Source organism: Prinia subflava, chromosome 14, assembly GCF_021018805.1.
Source record: "Prinia subflava isolate CZ2003 ecotype Zambia chromosome 14, Cam_Psub_1.2, whole genome shotgun sequence".
Classification (NCBI taxonomy): domain Eukaryota; kingdom Metazoa; phylum Chordata; class Aves; order Passeriformes; family Cisticolidae; genus Prinia; species Prinia subflava.
The window spans coordinates 3,364,546-3,384,614 of record NC_086260.1 but is presented as its reverse complement, the minus strand read 5'-3'; the positions used below and the strand labels follow the sequence as shown (position 1 = coordinate 3,384,614).

Genomic DNA, 20,069 nt, shown 5'->3' with positions numbered 1-20,069 from the left:
TAAATTGGCCAAAGCTGTGGGCCAGACTAACAAAGCCAGGACTACCCAGGCCAGGTTTGCTGTCAGTCTTGTTCCAAGATCCACAAACTGTGTTGTTCCTTCACTCTGGCTAACACTGCTGTGGTGGAACTGAGACCACCAGCAGAAAAACATGAAATAATTGGGATTTCTGTTCTTGAAACAGCAACAGAAGTGTCCACACATAGAAACACTTCAAAAACAGCACAAAAGAATGAATACATGACAAAACTGCTGAAAGAACTTGTGGAAGAACTGCAGAAATATAAACTTCTATCTGTTAGACATAAAAGACACAACCATTGGATCTTGTATTGATGGCATAGAAATTTCCTTTATTTTGTACCAAAAAATAAGAGAATTTACATAATTTAAAATAATTTCCATCACTATTTAAACTTTTAAATTTATAACCGTTATTTGAAGTGGTTTGCCATGAAGCATTTTAAAATAACAGTATAATTTCATAAACAAGTTTATACAAACATAATGAGGATATTTTTCAAGTAAATCCCAATGGCTAAAGAAAATTAAAATGAGTCATTTCAGTTCTATTTGATTAGGACATCATTCTATCACTGAATAAGCTTAATGAAAACTGTTTCTAGAAGTTTATTGAAATAATATATCCTCACATGAAATGTGAGACTGTTGAATTGGAGAAAAATTAAAATTAACTGTGAAAGTATCACATAGTCTTATCAATTCTTTTCAAAGCAGTCTTGTCCTTCAACAAAAAAGAAAAACATCTTTGTGCAGCACAGGACAGCCTTGGGACAGTTCATTACAGAACAAGCTGGGAGCCTGTGGGGTCACACTGTGTTCCTGCACGCTCCTTCAGTCCTCATCTTCATTTGTGCTGCAGAGAAAAAGGAACGGGTTTGGCTTGGGAGACACCTCCAAGAAATTTCCCTTCACGGGAGCATCTTCTGAAAATCTGTCAGGCTCGGCTACAGGCTTTTCTTCTTGTTCCTGTGAAATGCAGCCTGCAGTAGCCAATCCTTCAGGCTGCTCTGAAAGTCTCATTGCAGAGTGGATTTGCATTTCTAATTCCTCTACCAGTTTTCCAGCAGGAGAGGTAGATTGCAGGGAAACCTTTGATTTTCCATCACTGACCTCCATCGCTGAAGTGTTTGTGCCCTGCCTCAATCCATTACAGTCAATAAGTGGAGCTGTCCTCTCCTCCTGGAGCACGCCTTGGGAAGAATTTATTTCCCCATCTTCGCTGGTCGAGGACTCCTGCTCATCTGAATCAGAGCCTTCTGTCTCAGATGATGAAGTGCTGCTGGATTCTTCAGAGTCACTCGTCTCCGACTCAGAGCAAAGCAGCTGTTGCTTGGAAACTGTGCCAGCAGCTTTTAACGCCTTCTCTTCCTCCTGTACCAGCACTGCTGCTGCTTCCAGCTCCTCCAGCTCCAGCCCCACGTGGGACTTGCTGAGCGTGGTTTTCTGCAAGGACTCACTGAGTGCAGCCAACTTTTTTGACCTTTAACAAAGAACAAGATGTTATTGAACCTGACAAACAGAACTTGCCCATTTGATAATGAGAACATGAATTTTAAACATTTCTTCCGTTTGCTTGGTATGCAAACAACTTTCTTCTTCAACCCTGGTTGTAAAAGTGGATGTTACAGGAAGAAAAAAAGTCAGAAGGATTCATAATTACCATTATTTAGGGTAAGTTCTCCCACAAGGTTAGACAATATCCCACTGCAAGGCTTTGAGGATACCATCCTGAATGATCCTGCTGCTGGATGCTTCAGCAGGGCCCAGGGAGGGAGAAGAGATTTCAGAACAAACCTTTCAGGTTTGCTCTCTTTAGCAGCACACTCTGAAGCACAGGGTTGGCTGGCTGCAGTTTATGTGCAACAAAACCATTTTGGTTTCCTACCCTCCCAGATAAATCCCAGATAAATAAACCCTGTGAAATGCACATGAACCAAGAGAACAGGGCTGATTAGTGATCTGTGCTCCTGCTCTCCCGCCCAGCCTGGTGCACCCACGACCACAGGAGATGTTCAGTGACTCTGGCTACAGATGTGCTTCACCCCTCTCTGGAACTCAGTGAAATGTGATTCAGCAGGAGTAACAGGACAATTCAGATAAAAACCCCTCACAGAGCAGACACAGCACACTGGCTTCAAACCTCTGTCCAGCCCCATCCATTTCCTCGAGTGCTGGAAGCCAGCACGTGCCTCACCAGAAAAGGGCACCGTGGATTTATAAACAGAGACTAAAAAGCACCAGAGTGCCTCGAAATGAAGGAGGGTGAGGGCAGAGGGGAAAATGGGTATAAAAGCCCAAACATACATCCTGTTTCTTGTTGTGGAGTTTTGCCTCAGACTATCAATCAGCTTTTCACCACTTCCTGCAGCAGCAGGTCTGCTATAAATCCTGCAGTAACTGCCTGGGTTTCATTTCCTCTGCCAGAGCTGTGAACCTGCAAGGCACGACACACTGACACCGGAGCAAGGGATGGAATACACGGCTCCTGCCAGGCAGAAGTTAAAGTGCTCCTTCTCTCACTTGAATGGTTTTAAAGATCTTTATATTCTATTTCCCAGGGGGCATAATTACTCAGTATAACATAGATGCTTCCACTTTTTTTTTTTTTTGCTCCTAAAGGAGTTGTATTTTTAAGTGGGGGAAGGGAAATTCAGTGCAGCTTCTTACACGTTTTACAGACCGTGCCACATTTAAATGCTTTAAAAACTTTGACTAAAACACAGTTGATTTCCTTAGTTCAACCCACAGACTAGGAAACCGAGAAGTAACTTTCCCAGAAGTAAAGCAACAGAAAACAATTTCTATTTCTAGAATTTTCAAATCTAAAGCTAACAATTAAATGCAACATGATCCTACCAGCCTCTAATAAAAAAATGAGGTACCATACTCTAAAAACATATTAGAATCATCTTTTCTTTCTGGCAATTTACCTCCATTTTTTTGCCAAGGACTTGCATTTTTCTCAAAGTTATGGGGGATTTGAGAAATTGCCAAACTAATTGGGAACAAAGCAAGCATTCTCCCTGCTCCATCAGTAAAGAGAAAGGAAAAGAAGCCAAGTGATACATTGAGAAGTTCATGCAGCCTTGCAGGTAGGTGGCAACAAAACAAGTGGCTGCAGGGAAATCTGGGGAGAGGCTGATTTATACCCCGAGTCACAGGAGTTTATATCCCTTTCAGCAAGCATTTTGCTTTTAAACAGCCTCTTTCCTTCCTTTAACTCTGTGTGTGCCCCCTCCCCCTGTGAGAGCTGCTCAGAACACAAAGGTTCAGTTCCTTTTCCTCTCCTGATCCCTGCCTGCCACAGGAGCTCCAAAGGGTGGCTGTGCCCTGTCACAGAACCCTGCTCTGGCCCATTTTATGTGGTTCTCTTTAATTTGTTGGCATCATAAGCAACTCATGACACACCCGCTGGCACAACAATTTCCCCCCAGTTTCCACTGCCTGTCTCATCCCCCTGTTCCACTGCTGGCATTATGACAGAAAAGCAAATTTCAAAGTCCTGTTTCTCCCCACTTCCATTGTATCTGCTCATTTGTTTCCTAATCCTGTATTTTTTTGGTTTTTTTCCTATTTTTGCCTATTTTTTCTACCTTATCATTACTATTTTCCCTCCTCCAGACTCTCAGTCCTTTAAATTCTCTCCACTTCTTTCACTACTCTCTTATAATGTAGTTTATATAGTAAGATACAGAAACATATCACAGAACTGCATCAAGTATTGAGGAGTTGTATGACCTAACGTGCTTTTTTGGCATTAATAAATATTTTGCTGTTCCAGGTTACCTAATGCCAAATGTTAAGAAAAAAAAATACACAGTGATAAACTTGTTTGACTCAACACACGTTGTGCTACTAAAATCAAAATGGTCCTGCTGACAGATAAAAGAATGATCTTTCTAAAGCAATTAAGTTGGTTTTTTAGCTCTTGGCCACATCAGGTATTTGATGTCCCTGCTCATTGCAGTGGGGTTGGACTAGTTGGCCTTTAAAGGTCCCTTCCAACCCCAAATATTCTAACTGTACAGAAAAGTCTGGTTTCAGTTTTCTCAGTAGGTCAAATGCTTCTTCCCAGCTTTCACTCTGCTCATCCAGTCTCCATCAGAATCTACAGAGCTCAACTTTTCAGTATGAGGCAAAACTGTCACCCTTTAACAATTTTATACAGGAACCCAAAAACCTCCGCTCCCCACTCCAGAATCTTGTATTGAAGAAACCCAAACAACAAAGAACACCTGAAGAAGGGTTGTTTCTTCTCTGCCCCTGTGCAAGGGACTAAGAGAATTACAATTAGCCACCAGTTCATCACCTTTAAGGCAATTATCTAATTTGAAGGAGAACCAAGTTTCAGCAGTGCATTTCACATCAGCTTTAAGAAAAGGTGGCAGCACTCCCTGGACAGAAACAAGGCAAGAAGTCTAAAAATCAACATGGAAATGCTTTTAAAGAGAGAACATGGCTCTCTGAGGTGATGGATTCCCAAGGTAAAGATAAGCACCAATTCAGGAAAACAAAAAATGAGACACCAGAAACGAGATCTTGTGAATGAGAGACCTGCAGTAAACAGGCCCTGCTGTTTCCAAAATCTTTCAAGTAGTGTTTGAGACATTAGATAGCAAATACTTTAATTTTTCAAGTATGATTAATGGAATCCATGATTACTTTAAGACATGCTCATTCAGTATGCACATTTGTGGTAATGATATCTTATTATTATGGTAATAGTGTTCTTACATAAACATGCATAATAGGTTTTAAAGGTGCTACACATGATAATTATTAGTTATCACGATGTCAGTTGCTTAAGGAAAATGTTTAATTACAGGTTAAACTGATCAGATGCATGTTTTGTTTAATGCATAGCTTTGAGGAACAGATAAGAGAAGCATCTTGGGGCTTGTCCATGTAGTCTGGAATTAAAATTCCAAGACAGAACTACAGTAATCCTTGTCTAGGCACAGGAGAGTTTCTTCAGGTGCTAGAAGAAGAAAAAAATCTTGTTCTACAGATATTAGATTATAAAGGAGTGAAACTGGGCTGAAAAGAACAAAGAATCAAAGGAGATTTAGCAAATAAAGGGAGATGGATAGAAGTCTGAGAAAAATAAAAAGAGGATTGTAGCAACAGGAAAGGGAAATCATGAGGGGTTTATGGCAAAGGCCACCTGTGGCAGCATGAAGAGAAGAGATGGTGATGGGACACAAGTGACAACCAGCATGGGAACAGAGCAGGACACAGCTCCAGGTAAAGCCAAACTTCTACAAGCTCCAGTTCTGCTTTCTGTTCCAGGGAGTACAGGGAGCACCAGGGGCTGAAGGGTCAAGACAGCTGTTAAATCCAGAACACAGAGCTGTGAGGAGAAGTCTCACTGCAGACAGACACCAGGGATTTGATTGTTTCCAAGGATGATTTCACATAAGCTGGAAGGGAGGACAAAAATCAACCCAGTCACTGACAGTAAAAAATAAATTCAGGACTTGGTGGGAGGGTACATGAAGCCATAAAATCCTCTCATTTTTCCCAAATGATGAAGAAAAAAATAATTGTGCTTCTGTATACTATGTCCATCAGTGAGCACTATGTAAGAAAAAAGGTTTAAAGAAACAGTGTTAATTGCTTAGACCTTCCCATCTGCCTGGTACTTCCCTTACTTGTAGTACTCTTGTTTTAGCAGTTGTGTTAAAAAGATCCAACAACTCAAAGAGAACTTGAAAACATAAAAATCAGCAGTCTGCTCCTCATTCTGAATGATGGTGGCACTGCATACTCAATCATGGCAGGGGAATTACAGATCTAAAACTCTGCAAATTATTTGTAAACATGGGAGCGAATGTCACTGCCCAGAGAAGCTGTGGCTGCCCCTGGATCCCTGGCAGGGATGGTTGGACAGGGCCAGGAGTACCCTGGGATGGTGGAAGGTGTCACTGGCTGATCTTTAGGGTCCTTCCAACCCAAACCATTCCATGTTCCTATGAAAAGACTCACACTGGCAGCACAGTCTCCCAAAGCTGGAGTCAGTCACATCCTGCTGTGGAATGGAAAGTGACTTTTCCTGCACAGGCACAAGCTCCAGCGTGCCTTTGTTGTTGTAAACAATAGCAGGATTATTTCTACTGGCTCATCAATTTGGCTTTGCATTCACAGATGTATACAAACACCCCCTGCTCTGAAGTACTCAGTGTAAACAAGGTGTAAGACACAGCACAACCCAGCAGAGTCTCCCTGGTATCTCCCCAGGCTCAGTCCTGGCCAAGTAACAGCTCTGAGCTGCCAGGGCACATCAGGCTGCTCCTGCCCCAGCACAGCAGGAAAGGAAGCAAGCACAGGACCCTCAGTACCACAGACACTGACAGCAGCTCTGCTGGCCAGCCTGGTGTTTGAACGGGACCTAACTCATCTTGGAATTAACTAAAAATGATGCTGCCTGCATGTGGGTAGGCCCCACTCGGTGTTCCAGTGGGAATCAGTCCTCGTGCTGGCAGGACTCAGCTCCACAGGGCTGACAAGGCCTGTTCCAGAGTGTGAAACACTTTCCATTAATTATCTGTAAGCCTTGCAGGCACGATAAACAAGTCTGGGAGGCAGCAGAGGCGTCAGGCGCAGACGTGTCCCTGCCAGCAGCTCCCCGGGATGCACTCACACACAAACCAGCAGGGCTGTGCCCTCAGCAGGCCTGACACACACAGAAAGGGCTCTTATTTAACTTATCTCCACTCAGCAGGAGCTCTGCACACACAGGATCCACCTCACAGCAAAGCTGCTGCATCAAATGAGAGGCTTCCTGTCTGCTGCATCACCAGAGCCTTCATTTTGTGTCTTTAACACACAAGAAGTTACCAAGTTTAAAGAGGCAATATTTACACTACCTTTCTCCACAAGGCCTGGCAAAACTCAGACTTAGGAGAGAAAGTTTCACAGACAGCCTTTCTTTGATAAAGCAGATAAGACACCAAGCAATACAACCAGACCAGTATCCCCACTTTAAATGTGTTCCAAATTACATACCTGGCAGCACTGCTTACAATTGCCCACAATTATTCATTTAGCCAGAGGCACTGCAAGTATTAAGACAATTCTAGAGTTAATATTATCTCAGACATCACCAGATATTATCCCAGAGTCTCAGCAGTTCAGAGACAGAGAGTGTGCAAATTTACTATCTGCGAGACATTGAAATGTCACTGGAACTATAAGGAATAATGAAATTTTCTGCCTTGCCAGCAGACTGGTTGAGCACAGGCTGCAATGGGACATGGCTGGTATTTCTGCAGGGCGTGTCACTACTGAACAAAAGGGCACCTGCAAAGGGACAGGCTCTCCACACCCTTCAGATGGTCTCACTTTCCCCCTGCCCACAGTGGTTCTTGCTGATTCCATCCCTGTCTTCCAGCCCAAGCCTTATCTGCCCAGACATCAGGGGTATGAAGAGGCATTGTTCAACATCCAGTCTCCAGATAATGCCAAATGAACTTCTCACATGAACTGTGCCACAATTCTGATGGAAATCAATATCCCTATGGCAGTAACTCTACAGCCCAAGTTCTCTCAAAGCAGAAGGCTCAACGAGTTTGCAGCCAAACACGAAAGCAGAAGATAAGAAAGTGAGCTCATACAAGAATGACACAGCTGGCAAAGCACCCAACTAGTCCATCAAGAAGAAAATAAATTATTATTTGCTCCAAAATTCAGATGCAGCTTCTGTCCAGAACAGCTACTGGAGCAACCAAACTGGTGACCTTTGGGGAAACCTTGAAGCTGGTAACTGAGATCACCCTGTCACTGATCAGCATATTCTGAGAGCCAGGGGTGGAGGAAAAAGCACTGGAAATTCTCAAATGGCTGTAACAGAACTTAAACTTCAGGGGTTTAGCCCAAAAGTAGCACAACTCTTTCAGAAAGGCAACAAACAACGAGAAACATCCCTCCACACCAGACAGGCAGCTTGAAAGAACAAAAAAAAGATTGAATTCCTATGATACAGAATTGACAGACAATTTGATTTTAATAAAATATTCAAGACATGAAAGAGTCTAGGTTTGATCAGCCCTGACTGGTAAGACACAGGAGCAATAACGATGATGGCGTTGAATACTAAAGCAGAATTCATTAATGCAGAAACAGCTCGAGTCAACAGGCACAAAATTGCATAAATGGTCCAACAATGAGGTTAGATCACAAAACCCCCCCAGTTCGGGAAAAGAACCCTCACAAATGGACATTTAGGTGCAATAATAAGAAACTCATCACACTAAAGGCACCATCCATTTGCCCAAAGCACTCTTTAAAAAGTCATGGGTTGCAAAAGAACTTGAGGCTCAGAATCTGCCTGGAGACAAGAGAGTAAGGCTCAATTACACCTTTTAGAATGTGTTTTATAGCATCTCACATATTCCACCATTTATTATTTCACTTTCAAGGTTATTTATAATGAGTGCTTCAATTATACACTAGTCAGTGACCTCCAATCATTGTGAAATAGCTTTGAAAAAGCAAGTTCAGGATCAGGGAACCAAAATACTCCAAAAGAAGTTCTGAAGGAAATTCAGAGCAGAAAGTAATCTTGGGAAGTGTTAGTAGTGCCACCCACTTTGCCTGTCATGCACACTGCTGTATTACAGACCATGACAACAACTAACTTCACACTGTTTTTATTGCTAAAGTACCTTACTACACACTTTTACCTCAATTCCACACAAGTTTGGGCAATCTGTGTACAGATTTTATTTCATCCACAGCTGGGAACACAACTATTCCTTTTAAGCTAAAAGTTAAATCCCAACAATACTACCACAAAATTTAAGGCATGAACTGAAAAATACACGAAGCACCTGAACCCTTTCATGGCAGCAAAAGGCCCTCAGAAGAGCACAGAAAATATTTTAAAATCATCAGAAAGATAAATAAGTAACCTCTACTAAATTTCTTTCCAGCCTTTATTAGCTGGTTAGCTCATCATACCCTGCCTGGCTTAGGAGATCTGAAAGAATCACAGAAGAGGTTGTACAATTAACAGAGATAAAAACAAACAGCACCATCCAACAGTTTCATGTGCTCAGTTTATTATACACTTTTATAGTAAGAGGGAGAAGCCATAAATAACTCCATTAAAATCTCATTAGCTCTGATCAATGAGTACAGAAGATAATGGAAGAATGTTTTAGTAAAGGAAAAACAGGACCATTTTCTTCAGGACTTAGGTAAAAATTGACCTAAACTTTAACTAATCTTCTACCTTATCTGCAACAAAAGACAGATGAGTGTAAACACAACAGCAAAAACACAACATTTGTTCACAGGAATTAGTCCTGGATTAATCACTGTTTTCATAGGAAAGAACCAAACCATCTCCTCAACACAAAGACTTTAATTTCTAAACTTTGACTCAGTGCTCAAAAAAAAAAAAAAAGTGCTCAGTCTGTGCAAGATCTTTTATGCAGGTAGGAATTCATGCTGTCTCTCAAGATGAACTCTGATTTTTAGCCTAAATAACCTAGCTTTGCACAATTACACTGTCCATGTCCATACTGACCGCTAATCATTTCCTTTCTAACAACTCCTGGAAACAGCAGGCAACTTCATCAAATTTAAGAGCAACCAGAATTTAAAGATCTTTGAATTCCTGAGTATTTTATGAAAATCAGCAGAGGGATAAATAATGAGCCTCCTGGGACAAGGCAGGACAGGGCAGGCACCCACCAGCAGCTGATCCATGCTGATTCCTGCTCTGGATACACCTCGTGCCTGGTGGAGGTGTCAAAGGACGTGGGGAAGGGACAAGAGCACAAGGCGTGGGTTGGGAGGTTTATAAAGGCTTTTTTACTCCTTCCCTCACAGACATTAGACAAAGTCAGGACTGGAAAAGCGTTCCCTGCACAGCAAATCTTCACTGCAAACAGGAAAATCACACTGGAAAATGAGTGCTGGGTCCAAAAATTCTGGAAAATGCTGTGAGCAAGATGCCCCCACGTCAAATGGAGAGGAGCAGAAATGCAGCACCAAGAGACTTCTCTGGGCATGAGAGCCTCCCCAAACTGTGCAGGTGACAAAACACAGCCCTGCCCCATAAACAACGGCTGATGGGAGAATCTAGAGGGCTTAAGGGTAACATAAAATGCTTTAATCTTGGAATTCTGGCTTTCAAAGGGCATTACGTGGATTCTGAAACCAAGAGTGATGTACTTACACTGCAATCCAACTGGCAGTCTTGTAAACATGAGCTGCTATCTACATAGCTTAAAGTATTACAGTTTGTTAACCATAAATCAAATATAAAACATAGCAACATCGTTTCAATTTAAGTGACTTCTTTTATGTTAATAAGTCTGAACGTTTCAAGTAACTTTCCCCCCATATTTATTCTGAAATTCCACAGTGCTTCTTTCATAATGAATCTAAATACTGCATGAGCTGAACTTCACATTTATAAATATTTTAAAAAAAGATGAAGCTTTCCAATATAACATCTTACTTTCATTACTCGGTCTTTTTGATAAGTTGAAACCAAACAGATCATGGATTATAAAAGAAATCAAGTACAGCTTACTTATGTAGATGATATTATGAAAATATTCATAAGAGAAAACAGACTTGGAATTAATATTGGACTATAAAAAGAAACTGAAGAGTATTTATATGTTTTAAGAATAGTTCAACGGGGCTCTGTTGCCAAAATAGCTCCACTAAGTTGCAGCCAGTCCAAACATCTAATAATGGCACAGCTTCCAAAGTCATATATGATCAACACAAATAATGAAAGATGAACAGATAACTCACCACAAAACAGATGCAGAGAGAGATTTTATAAAATGATAGTAATACTGGCTGTGTTACAGAAATGGAACACTGACAACTGCTCTGTATTGGCCTCATCTCCCTCAAGTTTCTTTGCTGCCATTACCTAGAACTTGGTCTTCACCATCACTGCTGGTGATCCAGGAGAAAGCTCTTCTCATGCTGCAAATCAGCAATTTGTGTTACAGGATGGGAGTGAAAGGTACTCACACAGCAGGGCAGAAAATGTGAATTTTAGTGTCAGGATAATGCTAGCAAAGTCCTGTATTACAAAAATAACAACAATGGCAGGGAACAGGCTTGAAGGCACAATTACAAACATTACTCCAACATGATCCTTCCCCTTTATAATGGAATTTATCCACCAAACAACACAGCGGTGTTGATCAGAGTTTAACTCTTTCACTGCTCCCTCACTGTGACTGACACCCAGAACTGCTGAGGGGAAAACACCACCTGCAGCCTCCTCACTCTCAGTCCATCCTCAACTCACACAGTGTGAACAGGAAAAGACACCAAACCCCAGCATCTTGCAAACTCCTGCCAGGAAAGCAGATTTCTGCAAGGGCCTGAGGTGAGCAGCCTGCTGCCAGCTCCTCCCTCATCCCCTGTTGTGGTTGGGAACTCGTTCCCAGCTGCTCTGGGGCACGACTGAACAAGGGGATGGTCTGAAACTGCAGCAGGGTCCAGTTAGATTGGATTTAAGAACAGTTTTTAACAATGAGAGTGATAAAACACTGGAAAAGGTTGCCCAGAGGAGCTGTGGCTGACCCATCCCTGGAAATATTTATGTCCAGGCTGGACAGGGCTTGGAGCAACCTGAGTTGAAGATGTCCCAGCTCATTGCAGGAGGGTTGGACTGGATACCTGTAAAAGTCCCTCCCAACCCAAACTGTTCCATGATTCCACGATCATGCCTCCTAGAAATTATTATTATTATTAAGCCAGCTGCTGAGCAGGTTGGAAACAAAGCAGGGAGATGCTCCCAGCGTGGAGCTCAACCTCCCCCTTGGACCAGAGCTGCACATTCCATGGACTGAGAAAGGCACCAAGCTCATCCTTGCCCTCATCAAACCAGAAATGCACTCAGCAGAGCTGTGCTGCCTGAAAAGACACGACACAGGTCACTGACCCTTCTGCAGGCACACAGGAACTGCCTCCCAACAACTTTGGAAAATCAAAGCAGTAGCCTGAGGGGGGGAAAACATGGCTTTCTTCTTTGCCTTCTCTGCCCACAGCAAGGTGCATTCAGACACAGCCTGGAGGCATCTGAGCTAGAGAAAAGTGATGGAATAAATAGGAAAAAACAACAGAGGGCAGGAGAGCAAAAACATCAAAGGAAACGGCAGCTAGCAGCTGGAAGAAGAGATTAAATCCCTTGTTAAAAATCCATGTTTTTACAGGGCTTGCTAAAACATACATGAGGGGGAATTTCTGGTATAAAACACACCTGTCTATCACCTTTCTGAGCCCTCAGGGCAGTGTTTTGCCTTAAGGCTCTTAAGTCAGAGCACTGTATTAGTTGGTATTGTTATTTACAAGTGCTCTGTGTGTGCACCTCCTGCTTTACAGACACCTGAAGTGACAGCTCAGGCCTTAAACAAGATGCAGGACCTAAGGAGAGGCACTGGCAACAAACAAATAGAAACTGTATTAAAAACATGCATCAAAACACTGAAAGAGGAGACACACAGAATGTGCCTGTAAATTATTAGTTACTATTTTAAATCCAAGAACTGTGATCTAAGGTGTAAGAGCAGAGGACTTGGGATGAAAATAAATAAATTAGGGAGTTTTACCAACAGTCAACATAGCCTTTGATAAACTGGTAAAGTCCTACCTAAATTTTAAGGAAAATGACAGCATTTCCTGTTTTAGTAGCATAATAAATTGCTCAGAATCTCCAACACTTTCTGCATCAGACCCAGAGCTATGGTTTGAACCAAAAGGTGTTTATCTGTGCTGTGCAATTTTGATAGAAACAAGTAAGACTGTACAGAATTATCCAACAACACAGGGAGAAGGAGTCAACTCAATTACTTTTCACTAGGGAAATGTGAAAATTTATTGCTGTCTGAATTTTTCCTGTCCAAATAGACAGTATTATTTATTTTATGATTACAACTCAATGGCTAAAACCTGAAATCTTTGTCCCATCATACTTGTAGACAAGTCCTGATCAACGTTTAATTTTCTTACCAATGCAGTCCTGAGTTTTTCTGATGTCTTGTCTTAACACTGGTCACTCAGACATTTACATTCATGAAGTATTTTCACCCCTAATCCTCTCCATTTTTCAACATCTTTTAGAAGAAGCACTGGAATCAGTGTTTTAACACAGTCTTACAAATGATGCATTTTAAGGTCATGCCACTTCCTTCTTCTAAATGACACTACTCTGCTTCTTCAGCTCAAGTGCACTCACCCTCTCACCTGCTCAGGTTCAAACTGCTCTCTAGCATCACCCAACCTATTTTTCTGAAGCTGTTGCCCTCAACTGTCTTTTATTCTCCAATCCATAACTGTGCTCTACAAGCTTTTACAGAGTGTGTCATTTTAGACTCACTTGTATCAAAATTCACATTGTTCAAATAAGCACTTAGGGCCAGCCTGGGGCAGCCTGTGCAATTCATTGTACACCTTCAAATAAATAACATTTAATGCCACCAAAAAAAAAAAATCTAACAGGACACATTATGTATTTTCTTAGAGATTTTTAAACATGCATTAAATTAATCTCAAAGACCATCTGAAGTAGCCACTCTCATTATTGGTAAGAGCAGCTGGGACAGCTCGAAGTTAATTCAGCACTCCAGGCCACCAAGGAAGTGAATGGGCAGCAAACCCAGCACAGCACGAGTACTCCAAGCAGGCAGCACACAGAACTGCCTGCCAGCAGCAGTAATGCCAGCTTGTAAAACCTGCTAAGAAGGAATTACAATAATTGAGGATTGCAGTCATGAGCTACAATAATTAGGGATTGTAGTCCTGAGCTACTGCAGCTCAGTCCTCACGGGACAGGCAGGGTGCAGCCTGAGAAACCCCAGCTGCCTCCCCGTGTTCCAGGCGTGACCACGAGCAGCACCAAGGCTTTGGGGTCTGTCCTTGTACCTGCATGGCTCTTATCAAAGCAGAACAGCAAAGAAAAGAACAGTCCTCAAATTAAAAACCTTCAAAATAAGAGGTTTTTTGTTTTGCAGGGAGTGGAGGCAGAGAATTACCTGGCTTCAGTGCATCTACAGTGACATTATCATTAAAAAGCCAGCATCAAAAATATAATCCTCTCACTAAAAAACAGATGAAAACAGATCAAGTTAAGGGGTTTTGTGATGGGGTTGTTACACTACCTGGTAAGTGAACACAACTGGCTGCAGCAGAACATAAGCCAAAAACACATGCTAATGGCAAAGCTGCTTTCAAAGCAGCACCATGAAAACAATTTGGCTTTTTTCTGCACCACACACTCTGAAAACTGGAGTTTTTATCCAACCTGAAACTACTGCAGCCTCATCTAAACTAAGGCTGACATGGGCAGCAATGAAGGTAAAGCCAAAGGCAAAGGCAGGCAGAGCAGGGAACAGCTGCCCATGGCCCTGTAACACAAACACCACGAGGGGCATTTTCCCTCACGTCCCAACTGGATGGAGTGCTTTAAACGTGCTGTACAAATCAGATTAATCCCACAGAGCCAAGAGGCAGGATTTTCATCCAGAATATATTACTGCTCATGCCTTTGTTCTTTGGAATCACGGCTGCTGGATCCAGGAGGTTAACAGCTGAAAATTAGCATATTCCTCTAACATTTGAGAATGCTTTAAAGCACCAATTCATTTTTATTATGTGTTAACACATTCCCTCTTCCCCCCCATCACAAATCAAAAATTTAATAAACTAACATTAGCAGTGCACCATTTGAGAACCTTTTAGGGCAGTTTTGTTCCTGAATACTCCTGTCTGAACTCAGCATTTTCACAGTAGAGGTGCTGAGGCTACAAGAGTAACTCCATTCACTCCTCATTTAGTAGGACAGTCCTGAGTTTCAAAGGTTACAATTAAATCCTTTCTAGGAACACGAAAATGCCATAAAGGTGAAATAGGACTTCATGAGTATAAGTGGGTTTAGATGGGATGCTGAGAAGAAATTCCTCCCTGTGAGGGTGGGCAGGCCCTGGCACAGGGTGCCCAGAGCAGCTGTGGGTGCCCCTGGATCCCTGGCAGTGCCCAAGGCCAGGCTGGACACTGAGGTTGGAGCAGCCTGGGACAGTGGGAGGTGTCCCTGCCATGGCAGGGAGTGCTATGGGATGACCTTTAAGGTCCCTTCCAGCCCAAACCATTCTATTAACCTATGACTATCAACCCTACAAGCACAGCAGAGAAGCAAATATCAAAAGATTTTTGAAAGCCTGGCTTGTGTCTTTTCAAGTGTTTCGAGCTTTTCAAAACCCCAAAACACTTAAGAAAACAAAAATGCCAAGAAGAAACAGCTCCAAAAGTGGCACAACCAAGATCTTTTCTACATACTTTGAAACGTTTTTCAAAGTTTTCCAGATTTTAGGAAATAACCAAATCGAATTTCTTCAGTTTGCAGATAAATGATCCATTTCACAAACTATTTTAACATGCCATTGGAATGTATGTTCAAATTCTATTTACATTCATTGAAAGAGCGTATTTGACTACAGAAGCTGAAGCATGATTTATATGTTAGAAAATAATTTTCCCAAATCTAACAAAAGCCTGAGGTAAAACCAATAGAAGGGACTGAAACTACAGTACTGAAAGTTGAGTTCTTTACTCCCTTGTGCACTTTAGGATCTGACGTGACACAGGCAGTAAAAACCCTCTAACTCACAAATCTTTTTTTCCCCTCTAAGTCCTGGACTCCTTCATGCCTTTGCAGCGTCAGGCCTTAAACACTTCAGGGCAACATTACACTGTATTGATTAAACAAGGAATTCAGAAGACCTGGGGAAAAGAAAAGGGGGCCTGAACAATCACAGTCGATCTCATCACCTCCGTGACACGCTGTGAATGTAATTAATCCTACAGTTATTTAGGAGAAATTCACATCCTACACATCAAGCAGCAACTCCCTGCTGGCTTCAGACTGGGTAATTACAGTGTAACAAGGACAAGGCTTCGATTGTGAGGAAGAGATGAGGAGAACAGACCTACGAGGCCAACCCACCTTTCAGGGGCTGTCTCACCTGCAAAGCAGGAGAGGCAAATATGACACGCTCAGGAGTCTCTGATTTTAATTTAGTTAGTTCCAATAAAGACAGCAGCTTCTACAGAGACTGTATAAATGCCACCAGGAATCCTGGTTTTTACTTTAAATCAAGGAGTCCATGCTTGAACTGGCATGTTACACCTACAGTCACCAAAATTAGCAACATCACATTTGTCTCAGGGTGCAGAGCATGTATTTGTGAAGGATAACAAATCAAGCTGCAGATACAGTTCCAAAGAACCCAGCAAGGCAATTTAACAGCTCAGCTGTCTTAGCTCACAGCTCTCCTTCACTGCACGTGTTGAAGCTACTACAAAATACAACACAAACAATAATCTTTGTAATTTTATGCTAACTTAAAAAGTAGAAAAATAGTGATAATGAAAAATATACATGGGATCAAACCTTTTCCTGCACACCTCATACCCATAAAAATATAAAACTATGAGAAGCAAACAGCTGTACAAAAGACAGGCTGGATGGATGAGCTGCTCTTGTGGAAGTGTCCATGGCAAAGGGCTGGAACTGGATGATCTTTCCAGCCCCTTCCAATCCAAACCATTCTGTGATTCCAGCCTGAGAGCACTAAACCCTGGAACACAGCCAGGAACACTCACAGCTTCACCTCCTATTCAGGAACACAGAAAATGCACATTCACAAATGCTAAAGTGGTACACGTTTAAAGTTAAACATGCATGCAGATATTAGGTAAAAATACTTTAAACTGCCATGGGCTGGAGCCGTTCCCTTCAGCAGGGATGCAGAACTGCCTGTGCTGCCTGCCTGGCCAAGGACTGGAGGGAGCTGTTCAGCCTCCCACCCATGTCATGGCCAGCAGGCACATATGCACAACAGCAGCCAAAAAACACCCTGTGAATAGAGCCTGGCACAAAGGGGAACACAAAACACTGCAGAAAGACATCAGGCCACACAAAGGAACCTCAGCACAGCAAGAGACAGTGGGTAAACTACTCTGACTCCTCTAAAGGACACAGCTCCTGTGGGGTCACAGACACAGACTGCTGACACAAGGGAGAAAAACTCTCCTGCAGTAAATGCACACCTGGATTGCCCTGCCCATATTGCATCCCCAAAAATCCTCCTCTCCCTCATCCCTTTCTGCTTAAAAGCAGGTGTGAAAGATGGAGAAAACCCCGGACTTAGAACACAAATTCAGTTCTAATTTCACCTCGGAGAGGCTGCCATATGTATCAGAGTGGCTTGTAAAAGCTCGGACCTAAAGAACAAAAGCATGCAAACCAGGCAAATTAAATTTAATTTTATTATGGAAATGAAAGCAATAACAGAAGTGACAGCAGGGTGGATGATAAGCTCACTTAGCAGGGGGATCAAATGAAGTGATGACATGTCATTATGACCTCAGGGGTTAAAGATGCAATTTTCCATCTGGCTGCATCTGGCTTTTCAACAGAAATGTTGACACCACCTGCTGAGATTTACCACAAGCTGCCTCCATAGGTCTTTGTCAAGCTTTTGTTACCCAGGTTAACATTTACTTTTCCCTCCTTTCTGATAAGTTTGGCTGAGCAACATGCTCCCTTTCTTCAAAACCTAACAACACTTAAAAGGATTTACATGCCACTTTACACAATGGATGGAATTATTAATAGTCACTTCACAAGCAGCTTAAAGGAAATACTAGGAACCTAGAAAGCAGGTGAAACTGTCTTTAAGATTGCAAGCAGAAAGATGAAGTTTTAGCTACACTTGTTAATATCTTCTATTGTTCAACACATTTGGGAATCTACTTTTATCTTATTAACAGGCACCTGAATAAAGCAATTTTTTGAAAGAAAAAAAACCCCAAACCCCTTAGAATTCCAGACCTAACTTGTACTCCCCATCCTCAATTGACTATTAGCCACCTGTGTTTTATTCAGCATCTTCATAATTTCCAATTCCGGATACACTGTGCTTAAAATAAATCAGCTTTTGCCAGCCCAGTGACACATTCACTTATTCATCTAATTTACCCACAGCCAAACTATGATCTCAAACCAAATTTGTAATCAGCTACTGACACGCTGCTGGCCACAAGGATTTTGTTTCCACATGGAATATTTGAAAGCTACTACCTACAGGGGTGTTTCTCTTCATCTGGAATGGGGCTGCGTGCTCTCTTTCACTGGATTTATACATTATTGTTTTGCCTGTGCCAAACTTCCTTCCTAAACCCAGAGATCTGTGCCAGCACAGGTGAGCTGAAGAGCTTGTTTCCAGCTGGTTTTAAAGTATCCAGATTCTTCACTAAAAACAACCGACAGTCTGTTTTAACTGTTTAAACAGAGGCCCCAGCCTCCACCAGGAGTTTGTTGCTTACAGGGTAAGAGGAGAAGAAAAGGAAAATCTTCCATGGATTTTGAGAGTATCCTCAGCCACAAAAAGACAGGAGGAAATGGAGACAAAGGAAGTTAGTGAAGTCTGTATGGAGCAAATAATAGCTGAAAAACAAAACAGGGAAGTATCCAGAATGGCTGGTGATGGAAATAACTACAACACTGAAAGACCACCACAATAACATCTATAAATACCTTCCCCTCCCAAAACTCCTCCACCACAACAGCAGTTATAGAATCACAGACTGGTTTGAGTGGGAAGGGATCTTAGAGTTTATCTCAATCCACCTCCCAGCCACAGGCAGGGACATCTCCCACTGTCCCAGGCTGCTCCAAGCCCTTTCCAACCTGGCCTTGGACACTTCCAGGGATCCAGGGGCAGCCACAGCTGCTCTGGGCACCCTGTGCCAGGGCTTCAAAGGGAATTACCAGAGGGATGTCACAACTTTCTTCCTCTGGAAGGGAAGATTGAGCACCCTCCTCTCCAGTGCCTCACCCTGGGGAGCTGGGACCCCCTGCCTTGAACAGACAAATCACTGTCAAGCGATGTCCTGAGTGACAAGTGAGCTGAGCTGTTCCCTTCAACACAAAGGAACAAAACCAAGTGTTCTCATTCCCTTTGCACTTGCTGAACTTCAAACACTGCTGAACTGCACAGCAACGACTGCAGCATATGCTTAAATGCTGTCCTGATTCAGGCCTAAAAATAGGACTGGGTTCTGCAGCTCCTCTCTCTCCCTTGCTCTCCTAATGACAGACAGCCATTGTGCCATGTCACTCTGACAATAAGATAGCTTAATTGCCCTCTTTCCAGCAGCTGTCAGTTCTGCTTAACTGGGACATAATGTGAGAGTCTGGGAGGAAATGTGTTAATCTATCAGTCACTTATAGCTACTGTGCATTTTCCTGGGCTGGGTTTAAAGAAAACTGGGTTTTATGACTGACTTGCTAGACATTATATTCATTGATATGGGCAGCACAGGTATTACTGCTTAATGACTCATTTCTTTGTGAAAGACCCATGAAATAGCTTTCTCCTTTATTTACTGCACTTTTTCTACTCAACTTCAACCTGAATTTCCCCCTACTTGGTGAATTTCCCACACATTTAAGGTGTGGCTGAAAAGGGCCTCCTCAAATATGAGAGTGTAAAATGAACTGGCTGTTTCAGGACTTAAGCAGGATTGATGAATCAAAATGTTTGGAAACACCTGTAATTGTTTTAAAGTATTTTATATATTTTTACCTATAGGAACAGTCACTGAATGCACACAGAGAATAAGAATCAACATCTACAAACCATCATGAACAGCTATGAACTGAGGGTCTTTAATTCTCCAAGAAGTGCTGCTAAGGTCACAACTAAACATAACAGCCCGTGCAGGCTAATTCTGTCTCGTTCCCCCTTCTGATCACAATTATTACCAAATTCCCTCTGTATCCCCTTCAGTGTTGTGTGCACTGCAGATATTTTATCCTCCACAGTCTCTTGTGAAACACAAAGATTGTTTTAGCCACTGGTTTAGGAGTCTGCATTGCTGTATCAACAAATAAAACAATGACATTTTTTGTGTGTCATTAGTCATGCCTGTTCCAACTCACACCTTTTGTGGGCTTTCAGAGAATGCTGTGAAGATATAAAAAGGAAGGAAAAATAATACAAAAG

At 42.2% G+C, this 20,069-nt stretch overlaps 1 protein-coding gene across 5 annotated transcripts in view; it reads right to left on the bottom strand.

Annotated features, from left to right (window-relative positions):
* Positions 1 to 325: 325 nt before the first annotated feature.
* The window catches only part of SHQ1 (SHQ1, H/ACA ribonucleoprotein assembly factor), a 39,034-nt gene continuing 19,290 nt past the window's right edge, over positions 326 to 20,069 (bottom strand). For 4 of the 5 annotated variants that reach the window (XM_063411765.1, XM_063411767.1, XM_063411766.1 and 1 more), the window contains one exon: positions 326 to 1,504. In XM_063411765.1, coding sequence (XP_063267835.1) covers positions 856 to 1,504 — 649 coding nt within the window. In that variant the 3' untranslated portion in view covers positions 326 to 855. Of the gene's footprint in view, positions 1,505 to 17,363; positions 20,031 to 20,069 lie in introns of those variants that run through there. The other variant, XM_063411770.1, reaches the window with a different exon arrangement.